Genomic DNA, 20,325 nt, shown 5'->3' with positions numbered 1-20,325 from the left:
CTAAAGCTGCAACAGGTGAATGTAGTGGAGTAAAAAGTACAATATTTCTCTGTGAAATGTAGCGGAGTAGAAGTAGAAAGTGGCATGAAAAGAAAAGACTACAAGTAAAGTACCAGTAGCTCAACATTTGGACTGAAGTACAGTACTGGAGTAAATTAGTAGTACTTAGTTACATTCCAACCACTGAATATGGCTGTAATAAAATGACACCGCTCATTAAACGTTCGTGTGTAACACCTACGAAGGGCAGTCATGGAGTTGGTTAGCGCTGCGGTCGCTAGCGCGAGAACATGAATCCAGACCACATGACCTCGTTGAAAAAAAAAAAAGACAAACACACGGGCTGGTAGAGGCGTGAAAAGACCAAGACGAGACATTTGCTTTTAAGAAACAATTTTCAAATGTTTATTTTAACATGTCAAAGAAGGGGTGGGGGGAAGGAGGGGGGCACACACTCGTGAATTGAAAAAAAAGGGAGGGTCGGCTGCAATTATTGGCCAGTACTATGACTTCAACTTAACACTAACATTAATCAGGCTTTTGGCTAAAAAGAAAACGTGTTTTTTGTTCCTTAATTTCTTTTTTTTTTTTTTTTTTTTTTATATAAAGAAACGTTATGTACAATGGTTCTTTTATACAAGAGGTTCATTTGGATAAATGCATCATCATCAAAACGAAAAGAAAAGAAACCAGTTCTGCGGTAAAACTTTACAAAAAAATACATTTTGTTTTCATTGAGAGATGGAGAAAAAGAGACAGTCAAATATTGACCAATAATATTTTCTTCCTTTTCGTTATTTTTTAATTTTTAATTTTTGTTGTTGAAAAAAAGCAGTTCTAATACCTATTTTTTTTTTCGTAAAGAAAAGCAATATACAGCACAACACGCGGGGACAAAAATGGCGTTTTTTTTTTTCGTCTCCAAATTCACTCAGTCGGATTGTTTGGTAACCAAGGAGAGGGGCTGCGACTGGAACAGGGCGTGATGGGAGTGAAGGGCCGCCTGATGGAAAGGGGAAGGGGGGGAGAGCATGGAGGGGTGCAGAGAGCTGAAGGGGATTGGCCGGCTGAGGATGGGCGTGGTCGAATGGCTACCTGAAGAACCAATGGGGATGGAGAGATGGGAGGAGGAGGAAGAAGAAGAGGAAGAAGAAGAAGAAGAAGATGTGGATCCAGAAGCCTTGCCGGCCAGGGAGAAGTGGTGGTGGTGCATGCGCCCCTCCGGCTTGGTGGTGAGCGACAGCGGCTGTGCCTGCTCCGAGTGCGTGGCGGCCGGCGCGGCCGGCGAGGCCAGGGCGGCCGAGGGCGTGGCCGGCGAGTCCAGCATGCTGCCGTGGGACGACGCCGGGCTGTCGCACATCTTCTCCGAGGGCAGGTACTGCACGCACTGCTTCTTGCTCCGGATGGAGAAGTCTGCGAGGAGAGAGAGAGGAGAGGACGCTGAATTATGGATCGGCTGCTGGCTGCAAAAATCTGGTTCATGTCCCTTAGCGCCGCCGCCGCCAGCGAGCCGCTACCACATCAGTGAAGACGATGGCAGTGAGTGGTACAATGTTTAAATCAAGGTGAAGAAGAAGAACGCCTTTATTTATCCCGCGAGGGGAAATGAACAATTTTCACTGTGTTAGTACAGTTGAACACACATTAACCACAGGCCTGAATCACACACATGCTCAGCACCTATAGGCTACATGCTAATCACAGTAATGAAGAGATGTCAGAGTGAGCAGTTGGGGGGGGTGTTCGGTGCCTTGCTCAAGAGCACCTTGGCAGTGCCCAGGAAGTGAACTGGCACCTCGCCAGCTGCCAGTCCAGACTCCGTACTTCAGTCCGTACGGGGACTTGAACCAGCAACCCTCTGGGTTCCTCACCCAACTCCCTACGGACTGAGCTACTGCCACCCCCACAAACACAGGTTACACTTTACTCAAAGGTATCTACATAAGAGTGACATGAGACGGTCATGTGTTCATGAACACGTCATGTATGTGTTCACGTGTTCATGACAGCGTCATGTCACTCTTATGTAGATACCTTTGAGTAAAGTGTAACCGAAACACGGTGCGACAGGGAGCGGGGAAAAAGAAGATGTTAATCCTCCTGTTTGTCCTCGGGTCAAACTTGACCCGTTTTCAAAAAGTTTCTACATCAGAAATTTGGGTTTTCTTTCAACCAAACTGTCAAAAAAATAACGTGGACGGTTCTATACAACCATTACTCTTCACAAGTCAAACGAATGATCAGTTCACTACTTTCAATGAATTTGGGTGTTTGGTGTTCAATTCTACGGAAGAGGATTAGGGCCACTGGTGAAAGATGTATTTGAGTTCTGACTTTATTCTCAGAATTGACTTTAAAGTCAGAATTAAGAATTAAGAATTAAGTAAAATAAAGTTAGAGTTCTGTTAGAGTTAGATAGTTCAAATACATTTTTCAACAGTGGCCCTAATCGTCTTCCGTACAATTCATTATATATGATTTTTTTTTAAGAACGTTGAAAAAAATGACAAAAAAGTTGGAAAAAAACCCCAACAAAACTGTTAAAAAAATAAAAAAATAAAATGAAATCGTCAACAACGTTCGGAAAAATGAAATTAACAGAAACATCGGCAAAAGCGACAAAAAGACGACCGAAACGTTGACAAAAAAATTTCAAATGTGAATTTTTTTTTACCCAGAGCAACAAAACACGGCATGGTGGACAGGAAGACAACACAAGGGTTAAACATGCTTGCAACGACGCATTACGTAATAAAATGTCAAAATGTGATAAATGTATACTTCCATTATGTAATAATCTGACGCATTTTGTAAACCCTGAACCAAATGTGTAATACATTCAGTGATGAAAGGTAAAACTAACCTACTGGACAAATAAATGAAATAATAATAATAAAATGAATTTGGAGTTGCCATGATTCACGCTACTAATACAAAACCTGACAATGTTCTACAAAAAAATGGAATGAAGAAATCCATTTTGGTTGGCTGTTACATAATGCACCATGTGACATGTTCGTGCAACCCTCGCATTTTGTAGAAAGAAATTTATTACATATCGGGTTCAGGTTTTTATTACAAAACGTGGCAGATTATTACATAATGCGTTGTTACAAGATGGTTTGCATTTTAGAGCTGCAGAGATGAATCGATAACTTGTCAACTATTAAATGAAGCCAACTATTTTGATAAGTCATTTATTATGATAAAAAAAAGTCTGAATTCTCTGATGTCAGCATGTTAAATGTGAATATTGTTCTAGTGTCTTCTCTCCTCTGTGACAGGAAACTGAGGACATTTGAGGACATCGTCTTGGGGCTTTTTGGGAAACGCTGATCCACATTATTCACCATTTTCTGACCAAACAACTACTCAAATAATTCAGAAAATAATCGACAGATTAATCATCGTTATGCAGCCCTAGTGCATGTATGATGGAGAAAACAGAAACATGACATGTGAATGTGCACTGAAGGGTGGAAGGCTGTCTTATTTTGGACACATTACAGCAGACATACCTGCCGCTATTAGCACTGAACCTCATAAGCTGCTCGTCAACGTACAGAAGCAGGGAAAGAAGTTAGGGAGTGTTAGTGAAGGAGAAGAATCCATGCAGGAAAGGTAGATTAAAAAAAAAAACTAAAGAAGAAAGGTTCAGCGTCGCAGGAAAATAAAGCCCTCACTACGGTTATTCCAAGGTACCAATTTACCAATTTAAGACTTGTTAAGACCTTTTTAATACCATTAAGGCTGTGTTCACACAAGGCGTCTTTTTTGATAAGAAAAAGTTGACTAGGGCGCTTTGTAGTAAAAAATAAATAAAAAAAAGCTGGCAGCGTTTTGGTTCCAAAAAGCAGCCGAGAGCGTCTTTTGTTGCTATAACAACAGCTACTGCAGTATCCCAGAGCGCTACGTGGAGCGGTGCTAACGTTAGCTAAAACAATGTGGTGGAGCGAGCTAGAGAAAGAACAGAGAGAGAGAGAGAGAGAGAGAGGTGCTAACATTAGATAAAACAAAGTGAGGGAGCGAACTAGAGAAAGAACAGAGAGAGAGAGAGAGAGAGAGAGAGAGGTGCTAACATTAGATAAAACAAAGTGAGGGAGCGAACTAGAGAAAGAACAGAGAGAGAGAGAGAGGTGCTAACGTTAGATTAAACAAAGTGGTGGAGCGAGCTAGAGAAAGAACAGAGAGAGAGAGAGAGAGAGAGAGAGGTGGGCTAACGTTAGATTAAACAAAGTGGTGGAGCGAGCTAGAGAACAAGAGAGAGAGAGAGAGAGAGAGAGAGAGAGAGAGAGAGGTGCTAACGTTAGATTAAACAAAGTGGTGGAGCGAGCTAGAGAAAGAACAGAGAGAGAGAGAGAGAGAGAGAGAGAGAGAGAGAGAGAGAGAGGTGGGCTAACGTTAGATAAAACAAAGTGAGTTCCCTGTACAGGGAGCACCAGGTTATATCATATAACTCGCTACGCTCCGACTCCATGTCTTGTTGTTGTTATGGAAGCGACAGGTCTCGCTAATCTGCTTGTCATTGGTCGGCTGTCAAAAAAGCGATTGACGTAGGGCGTTTTTTTTTTCTTTTTTTCTTCAGACAAGTTGAACTTTTTTCAACTTTAAAAAGACGCTCTGAGCTGCAGAGAAAGAGTCGGCGGTGGCATTTAAAAAAGAGCTCAGGACTGTTTTGAAAACACGTTGTAACCATCAGGATTATAATGTAAAACAGACGCCAAGTGTGAACATAGCCTAAGTTATTTAATCTATGAAAGGACAATACAAATGTTAGACCTTTGTAAATGAGATCGAAGACTTTCTAAAGAAAGACTCTTAAGGACTTGTCTTTCGAATATTCTAATTAAAAGGTGCTCTAAGTGATGTTGGGTGATGTCACTTCTTGTTGACGTTCAAAGTATTTTCAAACAAAACTGAGGCTAGCAGATAGAGAGGAGATGTTTTTTACAGTGTGTTCAGAGGACAGACAGCTAGCAGATAGTGAGGAGATGTTTTTTACAGTGTGTTCAGGGGACAGACAGCTAGCAGATAGTGAGGAGATGTTTTTTACAGTGTGTTCAGGGGACAGGCAGCTAGCAGATAGTGAGGAGATGTTTTTTACAGTGTGTTCAGGAGACAGGCAGCTAGCAGATAGTGAGATGTTTTTTACAGTGTGTTCAGGGGACAGGCAGCTAGCAGATAGTGAGGAGATGTTTTTTACAGTGTGTTCAGAGGACAGACAGCTAGCAGATAGTGAGGAGATGTTTTTTACAGTGTGTTCAGAGGACAGGCAGCTAGCAGATAGTGATGAGATGTTTTTTACAGTGTGTTCAGGAGACAGGCAGCTAGCAGATAGTGAGGAGATGTTTTTTACAGTGTGTTCAGGAGACAGACAGCTAGCAGATAGTGAGGAGATGTTTTTTACAGTGTGTTCAGGGGACAGACAGCTAGCAGATAGTGAGGAGATGTTTTTTACAGTGTGTTCAGGGGACAGACAGCTAGCAGATAGTGAGGAGATGTTTGCTGTATGTGACAAAAAAATATTGTAGCCTAAAAACGTGCGACATTGCTTAAAGCACCTTTAGACATTTTTAAGACTTTTAAGACCCCGCAGGTACCCTGTATTATCTCTGATTCCAGTTTGTGAAAAATAAAATGCAAATAAAGAAAGAAGAAAAGGCCCCTTACCTTCTGGTTTCGAGTCGGGTTTATTGTCTCTCTTCCTCTTTTTCCGCTTTCCCTGCACGGATAAAACAACGCTGTTAAAATCAGTTTTCATAGTGAGAGGAAACCACTTCAACCACCTCGACGTATAGACCCAATCACAACGCTCGTTAGCGATAACGTCCGTCCCGTGCATATGTAGGGATGCTTCATGGGAACAGTCTGCCGCTTCCCAAACCTGTCTGGGACATTCAGTTAAGCCTCTTTCTGACCAAGTAGTTACAGGAACGTAGTTATAGGAACAGTTCACCAAAAGCGGTTTTGCCATTTGCATTCGCGCTGGCCAAGTGGCCACAGGAACTGGTAGGAGGGGTAAGGGAGTGACGCAAGCACGGCAACGGCCTTTGTAGCGCCGTCACTTGACTTTAGCGCCACATACAACAACAAACCAGCGTGGAGGAGGCCATCGGAGTTTGAACGGCAGCGTTTAAAGACTAGGCTGGAGTACTTAAAGGACAATTCCGGCGCAAAAATGAACATAGGGGCTAATAACACACGTGTACCGAGTCGACCGTTCTCTGGGATATGTTTTCGTGCTAATCGAATGTGTCTCTAGCTTGAAACTAGCTACCGCAAACCGGTGTTTAGCTGCTAACGCTAGCTTTTGGCGATAACGACGCTAACAGAGCAGCACAGCAATACAGAAAATGACCCAGCAGAGACCACAGATAGGTCACACCCCCCCTGCGTAACTGGATATCTTTAAACGTTACAGTTACGGCTGAATAGGACAACAGAAATGAAACAAGTTTTTGCCGATTTCACATATCTCCACGATTCAAACGGAAGGCCTGCTGTCTACCCGGAAGTTGATTTTCCTTTCAGCGAGACGTCACGGTGATTTGGTGTTATTTCTAGAATGAACTAACAGAGTGGCGTCTGACTGAAACTAACATCCTGTACTCCTTTGTGGGAGATGAAAGCCGACGATGGAAGCTACTCACATAGTTGTCTCGTGCGGACCAGCCCGGGTAGAGCTGCGAGTGCAGTTGCCTCTCCTTTCTGGCCAGCTCGTAGTATTTGGCCTGTTCCTCTCGGGACAGGGAATGCCACTGTGGACAGAGACAGCAGGCATTATCAAAGGGCTGCTGGACACACACACACACACGTCACACGTCACACATGCAACCTATACACGCACGCACACACACACGCACGCACGCACACACACGCGCAAAGACACACATGCGCAGAGACACACTCACAAACACACACAAACGCAGAGACACACACACAAAGAGACACACACACGCAGATGCAGAGACATACACACACAGAGACACACACAGAGACACACACGCGCACACGCGCGCGCAGACACACACACACGCGCAAAGACACACACGCGACGCAAAGACACACACGCGCAGAGAGACACACTCACAAACACACACACACGCAGAGACACACACGCAGATGCAGAGACATACACACACAGAGACACACACACACGCAGAGACACACACACACACACAGACACAGACACACACACACACACGCAGGAGACACACACACAGACGCAGAGACACACACACGCAGAAACACACACACAGACGAAGAGACACACACACACACACGCACGACAACACAAACACACGACGCAGACCACACACACGCCAGAGACAAACACGCGGCGCAAAGAGACACACCCGCAGCGCAGAGACACCCACGCAGAGGACACACACACACGCAGGAGACACACACACCGCAGAGACACACAGACACACACCACGCCAGAGACACACACACACACACACGCAGAGACACACACCGCGCGAGACACACACACACGCAGAGACACACACACACGCAGAGACACACACACACACGCAGAGACGGACACACACACGCCAGAGAACCACACACACACGCACGCAGAACACACACGCACAGACACACACACACGCAGAGACACACACACGCAGAGACATACATACATGCAGAGACACACACACAGAGACACACACGCACGCGCAAAGACACACGCAGAGAGAGACACACACACGCAGAGACACACACGCAGAGACAGACACACACACACACACGGTTCTTTTGACTTCTTTTGGGGAGTGGGTTGTCTTTCACATTTTTTGATGGGGGACAAATCTCCCTCTTCTAAATATCGGAGGCCTACCCCATGCTCCCACGCCCGTCCGTGCTGCTCACCCGTCTGCCGAGGATCTGGTTGATGGCGGCGCTCTCCTTCAGCGTGCACTCGGCCACCACTTTGGCTCTCATCTCCTTCATGTACAGCATGAAAGCATTCAGGGGCTTCTTGATGTGAGGCCTCTTGTCCTCTTCTTTCTTGGGAGGAACGGGCGATTTCCTGCTAATCCCAAACATCAAAAAAACATGGCGTTAACAAACCCTGAACGCTGGGCGAGGTGCTGGTGAGTTAACGCCAAAACAAGGGCGAGACATTGGGCGGTAGGGCCGCACGATACGAGGGAGGGGATGTAAAACAAACTGACTCAAAGTGCTCATATTATGCTTTATATTGTGTTATATACAGTATCTTTTTTGTGCACGTTATAGCTTTACAAAGTGAAAAAGCCTTTCCTTTATGTCCTACAAAGTCTTATGTTGATCTAATGATGATTTAATGTCAATTTTAGGATGTTTTTTTCTGTTACATGTTTGTGAAGCAACACTGTCGGGGGCAATAAAGTGTATTCTATTCTATGAAATACTGGATATGTGAGCACGTTGTTGAATATCGCGAGAACTACATTACTAGCGAGAAATAAACAGATATGTAAGTGTAGTGTCAGTTCTGCTGCTTTCAGTATTCTGCTAAAACACAACAAAGTGCCGGTTGAATTTAAAATAAATGAAAAGGAAATGATATCTAACATGATTTTACTGAATTGAACATAAATATCAACGTTTTTATTCCAGACTCAAGGTCCATTCAAGAGACAAAGACATGACATACAACATACCTTAAAAACAAATAAAAACATATACAAAGAAATAAAATCCAGAAGAAACAACAATACCACATTTCTATAAAAGACACTTATACCAGTGTTTCCATAGTGATGATTGGTATCGTATGGCACTAAACCTTAGGATTTACTAATAGCATAACAAATTTATTTTGGGAGACGTTCAGGCGACAAATGAATTTGTAGATGAGACAATGCCTGGAAGGTGCTGACCCCCGCATTACAGAACAGCTCACTACTAAAACTACTAATAAAGGCTCCACTACAAAAAGAAGGACAGTTTAAATTTTAACGTGCAGTTTTCTGATGAGATTTTCGTGTTTTTTTAAAGGGTTCTTACGCATGCATGGAGGGGCTCATGTCGCTGGGCTCCTGTTTGATGGCCGGGGACACGATGGCCGGGTGGGGGATGCCCGTCTGGTGGAGGCCGTGCGGCGGCGGAGTCACCATGTGGGGGGAGAAACGGCTGGACACCAAGCTGTGATGGAGACAAGGTTTGATCAGTCGGTGGGAAACATATTCAGATGGCATGCGTTTCAGGAGCAGCTGAGATGAATCAGCTGTTAGTTGTCAACTGTTAAATGAATGGCCAACTATTTTCATAATCTGTTTAATCGGTTTGAGTCATTTTTATTTATGAAAAAAAAAAAGTCAAATATTCTCTGATTCCAGCTTCTGTAACGTGAATATTTTCTAGTTTCTTCACTTCCTCTGACAGTAAACTGAATATCTTTCGCTGCGTGTGTATTATTATTGTTGATAATGATGTGTATTATTATGTGTGGGTGTGTGTGTGGGTTGCATACTGAACATGTCATAGGGGGTGTATTAGTGATATTATATAGTTACATAGTGAACATGTATACAGGTGTGTATTTGTGTTTGTTGTTATATTATTATTATATAGATTGCATAGTGAACATGTCCTAAAGGTGTGTGTGTGTGTGTATGTATTGTTTGTTATATAGATTGCATAGTGAACATGTCATATGGGTTATGTGTGTTTGTGTGTTGTTGTGTGTGATAGGTATGTATATAAGGTTGCATACTGAACATGTCATAAGGTGTGTGTGTGTGTGTGTTATTATTATTATTTGTGTGTGTGTGTGTGTATAGGTTGCATAGTGAACATGTCATAAGGTGTGTGTGTGTTTGTGTGTGTTTGCATGTGTATATAGGTTGCATACTGAACAAGTCATAAAAGGTGTGTGTGTGTTATTATTGATTAGTGTGTAATAGTTGATGGTATATACGTTGCATAGTTATTGAACATGTCATAAGTGTGTGTGTGTGTGTATTGTATGGTATGTATTATAGGTTGCATACTGAACATGTCCATAAGGTATTATGTGTGTTTGTTATTGTTAGTGTGCGTGTATATAGATTGCATAGTGAACATGTCATAAAGGTGTGTATGTGTTATGTGTTATGTGTGTGTGTATGTATAGGTTGCATACTGAACATGTCATAAAGGTGTGTGTGTTTGTTGTTATGTGTGTATATAAGTTGCTGAGTAATTGCATCTCTTAAGGTTGTATTATTGTGTATTGGTGTGTTTATGTATTGTGTGTGTGGTATATAGATTGCATAGTGAACATGTCATAAGATTATGTATTTGTGTTTGTTGTTTGTGGTTGTTGGTATATAGGTTGCATACTGAACATGTCATAAGATTGTGTATTATTATTATTATGTATTATAGGTTAGCATAGTGAACATGTCATAAGGTTATTATTGTTGTTATTATTGGTATTGTGTATAGGTTGCATAGTGAACATGTCATAAGGTTATTATTATTTTTATTTGTGTGTGTGTGTGTGTATGTGTATATAGGTTGCATACTGAACATGTCATAAGATTTTTTTTGTTGTTGTTATTGTTATTGTTTTTGTGTGTATATAGGTTGCATAGTGAACAGTTAGTAATGGTATGTATTGTTTGTATTATGTATTGTGTATTGTGTATATAGGTTGCATAAGTGAACATGTCATAAGGTGTTTATTAGTTTATGTGTGTTTGTATTGATAGATGCGTGTGTTTATATAGGTTGCATACTGAACATGTCATAAGGTGTGTGTGTGTGTGTGTATGTATTTTTATTTGTGTTTGTATAGGTTGCATAGTGAACATGTCATAAAGGTGTATTTTATTATTATTTTTTATTATTTTGTGTATATAGATTGCATAGTGAACATGTCATAAGATGTGTGTGTTGTTATTATTTGTGTGTGTGTGTGTATATAGATTGCATAGTGAACATGTCATAAGGTTGTTGTGTGGTGTGTGTTTGTGTGTTATGTATGTATAGGTTGCATACTGAACATATCATAAGGTTATTATTATTATTAGTGTTGTGTGTGGTATAGGTTGCATAGTGAACATGTCATAAGGTTGTGTGTGTGTGTGTGTGTGTGTGTGTATATAGGTTGCATAGTGAACATGTCATAAGGTGTGTGTGTGTGTGTGTTGTGTGTGTGTATGTGTATATAGGTTGCATACTGAACATGTCATAAGGTGTGTGTGTGTGTGTGTGTGTGTGTGTATATAGGTTGCATAGTGAACATGTCATAAGGTGTGTGTGTGTGTGTGTGTGTGTGTATATAGGTTGCATAGTGAACATGTCATAAGGTGTGTGTGTGTGTGTGTGTTTGTTTGTGTGTGCGTGTGTGTATATAGGTTGCATACTGAACATGTCATAAAGGTGTGTGTGTGTGTGTGTGTGTATAGGTATTATTATTATTGTATAGGTTACATGTGAACAATAATTTTGTCATAAAAGGTTGCCGAACATGTCATAAGGTGTGTGTGTGTGTGTGTGTGTGTGTGTGTGTGTGTGTGTGTGTGTGTGTGTGTGTGTGTGTATATAGGTTGCATACTGAACATGTCATAAGGTGTGTGTGTGTGTGTGTATATAGGTTGCATACTGAACATGTCATAAGGTGTGTGTGTGTGTGTGTGTGTGTGTGTGTGTGTGTGTGTGTGTGTGTGTATATAGGTTGCATACTGAACATGTCATAAGGTGTGTGTGTGTGTATAGGTTGCATGTGTGACATATTAAAAGAATTAAAATGGAGTCATTTTCCGACCAATCATTAACTAGAGTGTGTGCCAGTGCTGTTCATTACAATGCTCCATTGTGCTAACAATTGGAAATAGAAGCGAGACTCTTTAGTGAAAGGTGTTCTGTGTGTGTGCACGGGGCTGTCGGAGCGCTCTCTGGAACGTGGTAAGGAAAGTGGTTTCAGGTGTCACGGCCATGCTGTCGCCACGGCAACAACACACTCCACTTTTTTTTCCGCAGCCATTGCTATAATAAAAAGGGGCTTTTGAAGAACTCTTTATTTGGACAAAAAGGCAGGCATGTAGCTCATTGTGCGTATGAGTTCAGTCCGGACGGACGCAGTGGGCCCGGAGGGCGATGCGGGGCGACGCGGGGCGCTTGTGTGCCAAGTCAGCTGAACTTCTTCCTCTCGTCCGGTTCACAGAGGTTCGCTGGTAAACCAGACCGATCAAACGTCGCCTCCTGTTGCCCTCACAGAGCCCTTCACACACACACTTGAGTGCACATTTTGATGTTCTTTTTTTCTATTATAAATGCATTAGAGCTGCAACTAACAATGATTTATCTGTCGATTATTCTCTGGATTCATGGATTAGTTGTCTGGTTGATAAAATGTCAGAAAATGGTGAAAAATGTGGATCAGTGTTTCCCAAAAAGACAAAACAACTCAAAGATGTCACAGAGGAGAGAAGACACTAGAACAATATTCACATTTAACAATCTGACATCAGAGAATGTTTTGACTTTTTTTTCCATAAAGAATGACTCAATGCGATTAATCGATTATCAAAATAGTTGGGGATTTATTTTATGGTGGACTTTCCCCCGGTTTCTTTCGTAAAGAAATGACTCGGACCCTTTAGTAACCCTGATTCTAACCGCTGGGAGTCCAGGCTGCAAACACTCACACACAAAGACAGTTAGAAGCTCGTTTTGACTCCTCGTTCAACATTCACTCTCTGACAGAGTATAAAATCTGACCTAAAGGAAGAAATGGGTTTTAATTCATGAGGTGTAATACAAATATCTGTTACTAGGAACTCATATTTGGCTTTATTTTCCTCCTTTTGCCTTGAACCACTCAATAATTCATGCTGTATGAAGAAGGAGGTGCCACACGGTTCCCTGGGTGCTAAACCTACACCGACTAAATCTGTAAACATCCCACTCGGTCCCCGATGACTGCTGCTCCAAGTGATGGCACGCAGTCAAAATAATGCTCCCAATGCAGTCTGGGTAAATTATAGTGTGGTCTAGACCTAGGCTGTGTCTCAGGCCGCCTACTTGCACACTTCAAACACTTTAGTTTTAAGTATATCGTGTATAACGCAAAAAGTCAGCGCACTGAAAGTACCCGGATGACCCCCTAAAAAATGGTTAAAAAGTTCAGTGTGGAACGATGGACACTACGCGCACTAAATGGGCGCCATCTTGACTACAAAGCGGAAAAAGGGAGGGACCAGGGACGTCGGCAAGTTTTTAATCAGTTGAATCCAGGCTACTTTATGCAAATGAGGAGCAGTCGGCTCGCCGTCTCTCAAAATCTGACGAAAATCTCTTAAACTGACCTTTGTCGATCAAAAAAACACAAATATTCAGCAACTGCACGGCCTATTTCTCGCTTAAAATGTTTTCAGAAACACGTTTCGGTGAACTATCTTCGTAAAATATGAGATCGTATTCCGAACGAGCCGCCGCTACGGTCGGTTTTGAAATTCGAGAGCAGCCAGACCCACGTGACGCGTTGGTCCAATCAGCTGCCATGCACTGCGTTCGTCACGCTCATCCCGCTCGTCATTTCCGGTAAGTGTTTTAACATAAGTGTTCCTTTTGGGACAACACTAACCATCCAAAGTGGGCGCTACGGCAGGAAGTGGTCAGTGCACGTTAGCAGCGTACTGATGGAAGGATGCGGAATGAGACCCAGCCCTACTCTATCTGTAACGTGTCCCGAGATTACTTCTGTTAGGATTTATACACTATAAATAAAAATGAACTGAAATAAGATTGTATTAATTCTTTAATTCTTTCTCGCTTCATTTTATACCTCATTATCTATTAACAACTTGAACGTTACATCTTCTAGATACAAATAATGTAAACAATGAACCATTTTGACTTCATTATAACGTTGAAATTAGTTGCTTTTTTTATTCCTACTTTAATGCTTTCTCGCTTCATTGTCTAGTTTGTAATAATCGCGCTTTTAAAGTGACATCTTTTAGATGAACAAATGCAGACAAAGTTAAGAGCAGACCGCTTCATATTGAAGTTGGTGCGGCATTTAGCTTGCACCAAATCTGACGCATTAAAAAGTTTGGAAAAAAAACTAACTCCTGTGAGGTGTGCGGTGATTGTTGCGAGTCCGTCTCAGGACGGTGCTGCACATCCTATTGATCACAGAGACGCTCCTGAATATTTCATCTCGTACCATCACCGGAAGGCTCGCTACAAATCTGCCCAATTTAAAAAAAAAAAGAGGGTCAGAGAGTTTAGTGTGATTGGACGTGCAGGTTCAGATGAGCTTTGATTTGTCGTTATTGATTCTCAGCCCTTTCATCTCTGCCGTGTATGTGTGTGTGCGTGTGTGTGTGTGTGTGTGTGTGTGTGTGTGTATGTGTGTGGTGTGTATTTCCAGAACATTGGCCCCGACCACAGAAGTTTCGCTCTGGGTGAAAAGACAGGAGAGGAGCACTGAATGCCAATAACGCCTTCGCCCACTATTTAACAAGCTCAACTTGTGCTGCGATGGACTTAAACCTCAGATCCCTTTGTGCTCCCGACGCCGCTGCCTGTTCATGATCTGACAATTTTGTCAGAAGCTGAAAGTGTGTTATTCAAAAAAAGAGAAAAAGAAGCTTATTCTATAAAGAGTTTTGCCAAAACATTTTAACGACAGGGGGTGGAAATCACAGAGGACCTCACGGTACGATACACGGCTCACGATACCGATAACATCACGATGCAGCAAGTCTGCGATAATCAATATATTGCCTGACAATCCTATAATGATCCATCACGGTATCGGTCTAAATATGAATACAAAATGCCTGTGAAAAGCTTAAGTGAAGGTCTTCAGTCTGTAAATTAAAATGACACAACTATAGATCGACTATGGGTTCAGACTTTGGACTTAAAGTGCTCATATTATGCTCATTTTCAGGTTCATAATTGTATTTAGAGGTTATATCAGAATAGGTTTACATGGTTTAATTTTCAAAAAACACCATATTTTTGTTGTACTACACATTGCTGCAGCTCCTCTTTTCACCCTGTGTGTTGAGCTCTCTGTTTTAGCTACAGAGTGAGGCATCTCAACTTCTGTTCCATCTTTGTTGGGAGTCGCACATCCTCAGTAGCTAGGTAAGGACTACTAGCCAGTCAGAAGCAGAGTATGAGGGCGTGCCCTGACAGTACCTAGGTAAGGACTACTAGCCAGTCAGAAGCAGAGTATGAGGGCGGCCCTGACAGTACCTAGGTAAGGACTACTAGCCAGTCAGAAGCAGAGTATGAGGGCGGGCCCTGACAGTACCTAGGTAAGGACTACTAGCCAGTCAGAAGCAGAGTATGAGGGCGTGCCCTGACAGTACCTAGGTAAGGACTACTAGCCAGTCAGAAGCAGAGTATGAGGGCGTGCCCTGACAGTACCTAGGTAAGGACTACTAGCCAGTCAGAAGCAGAGTATGAGGGCGTGCCCTGACAGTACCTAGGTAAGGACTACTAGCCAGTCAGAAGCAGAGTATGAGGGCGTGCCCTGACAGTATGTGGCCAAACATGAGCCGCTCACCTGGACATGGATGCATTCATCGCCAGCGCTGGGTAGGGGTGACGGAATCCCCCCGGAGGGATGGAGTACATGGGCTGGCCCTGCCTGAGAGATGGAGGGAGAAAAGAGAGAGAGTGACTATCCGGTTGACTTTTATCATTATTATATCAGATGTTTTTACTCCTCGTTGTTGTTTGTTTGCTTGTTCATATGCTTTGGCAACACAAATGGATTGATTTTGTCATGCCAATAAAGAAAACTGATTGACAGGGAGACAGAGAGAGGAAGACAGAGAGAGACAGACAGAGACGGAGAGAGACAGCTAGAGGTGGAGAGAGACAGATGGAGACAGAGAGAGAGATAGAGACGGAGAGAGACAGAGAGAGACAGCTAGAGACAGAGACAGAGAGAGACGGAGAGAGACGGAGAGAGACAGAGAGAGACGGAGAGAGACACAGACAGACTGAGACGGAGAGAGACAGATGGAGACAGAGAGAGACAGATGGAGACAGAAAGAGACAGACTGAGACGGAGAGAGACAGATGGAGACAGAGAGAGACAGAGGGAGCGAAAGCTCCAGTGTGCGGTGGATCCGACCCAGCTGACAGCTAACCCAGCAGCACTAATCCTCTACTCATCAGCTCCAGTCCTCTGCCTGTGGAACAGCACCGTTGCAATTGATTACGAGAGCCGTACCAAAAGCCATAAATGTTCAGAAATTCCTCCCGCTGAACTCAAATGTTCACATTCATTTTTGTTCTGACACGGTGCACCTGCACTTAGACAACAGTTCATAAAACATACAACAAAAAATGTATATATATAGTTACTTGCTTCTTGACTTGGACTTTATCAAACTGCTTGTGGTGCTTTCCTAAATCTTTACTCATCACATGGAGTTAGCCACAATGGGAATCGGCTAACATCACCACTTTAACTGTGGTGTGATTTCAAACTAAGACCACATCGACACCGCTACCTTTTCATTTTTAAGCGGCGTTTTGAGACAAAACCGATCCACACAAGAGTTTCAGCTCCAGTAGCAGAGCTAATCAACACGTATCACATATTCACACACACTGGGCATGTGTGTGTCGGTGTAAACAGGAAGCAGATTCTCTGATGTTACTCTGCGGTTGAAAATCATGGATGTAAAAGTTAAAAAATACAGAAACTACTTTGGAGAAAGAACAACAACGGTGAAAAGTAAGAGCAGGGATGTATTATCTCGGAGTTACTGAGAGGTCTGTAAGCTACCTAACCGATAAGACTGACTGACGTGCGTCGTTTCCAAAATTCTCCGTTTGTGTCCGTCCAGACTACAAAGCAGCCCCAGAGTTTTCTAACCAAAATAAGGGCAGCAGTGTTTCCAAATGTCTCCGTTTTAGGGGCTCGGAAACGTCGAAGTAGTGTGGTCGCGAGGCGTAAACGTAGCAAAAGATATGTGTTTTGAAACCAAAAAGGTACTACTGTGGATGTAGCCTCAGAACAAACAACGTGACATCATGACTTCACGTAAACATATCTGTACGTATGTCTACGGCGTCTACAGCAGACGGGTTGGGTTTAGATAAAGAAGAACGGGACAGTTGGGTTTAGATAAAGAAGAACGGGACAGTTGGGTTTAGGTAAAGAAGAACGGGACAGTTGGGTTTAGGTAAAGAAGAACAGGACAGTTGGGTTTAGGTAAAGAAGAACAGGACAGTTGGGTTTAGGTAAAGAAGAACGGGACAGTTGGGTTTAGGTAAAGAAGAACGGGACAGTTGGGTTTAGGTAAAGAAGAACGGGACAGTTGGGTTTAGGTAAAGAAGAACGGGACAGTTGGGTTTAGGTAAAGAAGAACAGGACAGTTGGGTTTAGGAAAAGAAGAACAGGACAGTTGGGTTTAGGAAAAGAAGAACGGGACAGTTGGGTTTAGGTAAAGAAGAACGGGACAGTTGGGTTTAGGTAAAGAAGAACGGGACAGTTGGGTTTAGGTAAAGAAGAACGGGACAGTTGGGTTTAGATAAAGAAGAACGGGACAGTTGGGTTTAGGTAAAGAAGAACGGGACAGTTGGGTTTAGGTAAAGAAGAACAGGACAGTTGGGTTTAGGTAAAGAAGAACAGGACAGTTGGGTTTAGGTAAAGAAGAACAGGACAGTTGGGTTTAGGTAAAGAAGAACAGGACAGTTGGGTTTAGGTAAAGAAGAACGGGACAGTTGGGTTTAGGTAAAGAAGAACGGACAGTTGGGTTTAGGTAAAGAAGAACGGGACAGTTGGGTTTAGGTAAAGAAGAACGGGACAGTTGGGTTTAGGTAAAGAAGAACGGGACAGTTGGGTTTAGATAAAGAAGAACGGGACAGTTGGGTTTAGGTAAAGAAGAACGGGACAGTTGGGTTTAGGGAAAAGAAGAACAGGACAGTTGGGTTGGGTTTAGGAAAAGAAGAACAGGACAGTTGGGTTTAGGAAAAGAAGAACGGGACAGTTGGGTTTTAGGTAAAGAAGAACGGGACAGTTGGGTATAAGAAATGGCAGTTAAGAAGAACGGGACAGTTGGGTTTAGGTAATGAAGAACTGGACAGTTGGGTTTAGGTAAAGAAGAACGGACAGTTGGGTTTAGGTAAAGAAGAACGGGACAGTTGGGTTTAGATAAAGAAGAACGGACAGTTGGGTTTAGATAAAGAAGAAGCGACAGTTGGGTTTAGGTAAAGAAGAACGGGACAGTTGGGTTTAGGTAAAGAGAACGGGACAGTTGGGTTTAGGAAAGAAGAACGGGACAGTGGTTAGGATAAAGAAGAACGGGACAGTTGGGTTTAGGTAAAGAAGAACGGGACAGTTGGGTTAAAGAAGAACGGGACAGTGGGTTTAGGAAAAGAAGAACGGGACAGTAGGGTTTAGGGAAAAGAAGAACGGGACAGTTGGATTGGGATAAAGAAGAACGGACAGTTGGGGAAAGAAGAACGTGGGTTAGAAGTAGGAAGAAGTTTTAGGTAAAGAAGAACGGGACAGTTGGGTTTAGGTAAAGAAGAACGGGACAGTTGGGTTTTAGGATTAAGAAGAACGGGACAGTTGGGTTTAGGTAAAGAAGAACGGACAGTTGGGTTTAGATAAAGAAGAACGGACAGTTGGGTTTAGATTTAGAAGAACGGGACAGTTGGGTTTAGGATAAAGAAGAACGGGACAGTTGGGTTTAGGTAAAGAAGAACGGGACAGTTGGGTTTAGATAAAGAAGAACAGGACAGTTGGGTTTAGGTAAAGAAGAACAGGACAGTTGGGTTTAGGTAAAGAAGAACGGGACAGTTGGGTTTAGGTAAAGAAGAACGGGACAGTTGGGTTTAGGTAAAGAAGAACGGGACAGTTGGGTTTGTAAAAGAAGAACGGACAGTTGGGTTTAGGTAAAGAAGAACGGGACAGTTGGGTTTAGGTAAAGAAGAACGGGACAGTTGGGTTTAGTAAAGAAGAACGGACAGTTGGGTTTAGGAAAGAAGACGGACAGTTGGTTTAGAAAGAAGACGGAGTTATAAAAAGACAGGACAGGTTTAGGTAAAGAACGGCAGTTGGGTTAAGGAATGGACAGTTGGAATGGACAGGGAAAGAAGAACGGGACAGTTGGGTTTAGTTAAGAAGAACGGGACAGTTGGGTTGATAAAGAAGAACGGGACAGTTGGGTTTAGGAAAAGAAGAACGGGACAGTTGGGTTTAGGAAAAGAAGAACGGGACAGTTGGGTTTAGGAAAAGAAGAACGGGACAGTTGGGTTTAGGAAAAGAAGAACGGGACAGTTGGGTTTAGATAAAGAAGAACGGGACAGTTGGGTTTAGGAAAAGAAGAACGGGACAGTTGGGTTTAGGAAAAGAAGAACGGGACAGTTGGGTTTAGGAAAAGAAGAACGGGACAGTTGGGTTTAGGAAAAGAAGAACGGGACAGTTGGGTTTAGGAAAAGAAGAACGGGACAGTTGGGTTTAGGAAAAGAAGAACGGGACAGTTGGGTTTAGGAAACGTGACACGCGGGACCCGATCCCCGGTCTCCTGGGTGGAAGTCCTGTCCCGACCAACCTCCCTATGCGGATTTTCGCCCTTTCATACTACTCGCTACGGCATCAATTGACACGAAATCGCAAGGTAATGTAAGTCAACGGAGGCCAGACGGCGTTGGCAAACACGCTAAAAAGCGATTATGCGTCTTGATAACACGCCACTAATGGAATATGAATTTGCGTGGAATACATACGCCACTTCATGAGATCAGTCTGGAACAACAACACGTGTGGCTGAGTGGACGGCTGAATCTAAACGGGACTTACTGCTGCATGAACCAGCCCAGAGGGTGTGCGATGGATCCGACGGCGCCAGGAGACAGCGGGTAGTACGGAGAGAGCTCCGACGGGTGAGGCGTCCGAGGAATACCTGCAGGGAGGGGGGGGGGGGCAAAGACAGAAGAAAGCAGCTTTAAAAAAACATGCAGCTTCTTACTGACTTATTTCAAATATTTGCCATCACCTTTGATTGATTGAGGAGGTTTTTATTTCAAATACATAAAGAACAGAAACAGCAGACAAGAAATAAAACTAAATGCATAAATGAATAACAAGATAATTAATAATAGTCATTACAACAAAGGTAATGGTGAATGCTTGTTGATTTGTGTACATATTGAGAAAGAAGTGAGAAGAAGGATTTAACCCTTGTGTTTGTCTTTTCTAAATTTCTATATCCGAAATATATCTTTTTAACTACCTAATTTTGATCAAAAATAACACCGATCATTCCATACTAGCTTCGCAAGTACAACAAAAGATCGGATCTCTATTTTCATTCACAATTCGAGGTGTTTTTCTTCTTTCTTTCTTTCTTTCTTTCTTTCTTT

At 42.8% G+C, this 20,325-nt stretch overlaps 1 protein-coding gene across 2 annotated transcripts in view; it reads right to left on the bottom strand.

Moving 5' to 3' along the window:
• Nucleotides 1-579: 579 nt before the first annotated feature.
• The window catches only part of tcf7l1b (transcription factor 7 like 1b), an 89,432-nt gene continuing 69,686 nt past the window's right edge, over nucleotides 580-20,325 (bottom strand). The window contains exons 6-12 of one of the 2 annotated variants that reach the window (XM_039802709.1): nucleotides 19,763-19,865; nucleotides 15,503-15,586; nucleotides 8,995-9,132; nucleotides 7,873-8,035; nucleotides 6,651-6,758; nucleotides 5,671-5,722; nucleotides 580-1,413 (exon numbers count right to left, since the gene is read on the bottom strand). In XM_039802709.1, coding sequence (XP_039658643.1) covers nucleotides 932-1,413; nucleotides 5,671-5,722; nucleotides 6,651-6,758; nucleotides 7,873-8,035; nucleotides 8,995-9,132; nucleotides 15,503-15,586; nucleotides 19,763-19,865 — 1,130 coding nt within the window. In that variant the 3' untranslated portion in view covers nucleotides 580-931. The remainder of the gene's footprint in view (nucleotides 1,414-5,670; nucleotides 5,723-6,650; nucleotides 6,759-7,872; nucleotides 8,036-8,994; nucleotides 9,133-15,502; nucleotides 15,587-19,762; nucleotides 19,866-20,325) is intronic. The other variant, XM_039802710.1, reaches the window with a different exon arrangement.

This window comes from Perca fluviatilis, chromosome 6 (genome assembly GCF_010015445.1).
Source record: "Perca fluviatilis chromosome 6, GENO_Pfluv_1.0, whole genome shotgun sequence".
Taxonomy (NCBI): domain Eukaryota; kingdom Metazoa; phylum Chordata; class Actinopteri; order Perciformes; family Percidae; genus Perca; species Perca fluviatilis.
The sequence above is the reverse complement of the archived record's forward strand: the minus strand, read 5'-3'. Positions and strand labels throughout refer to the sequence as shown.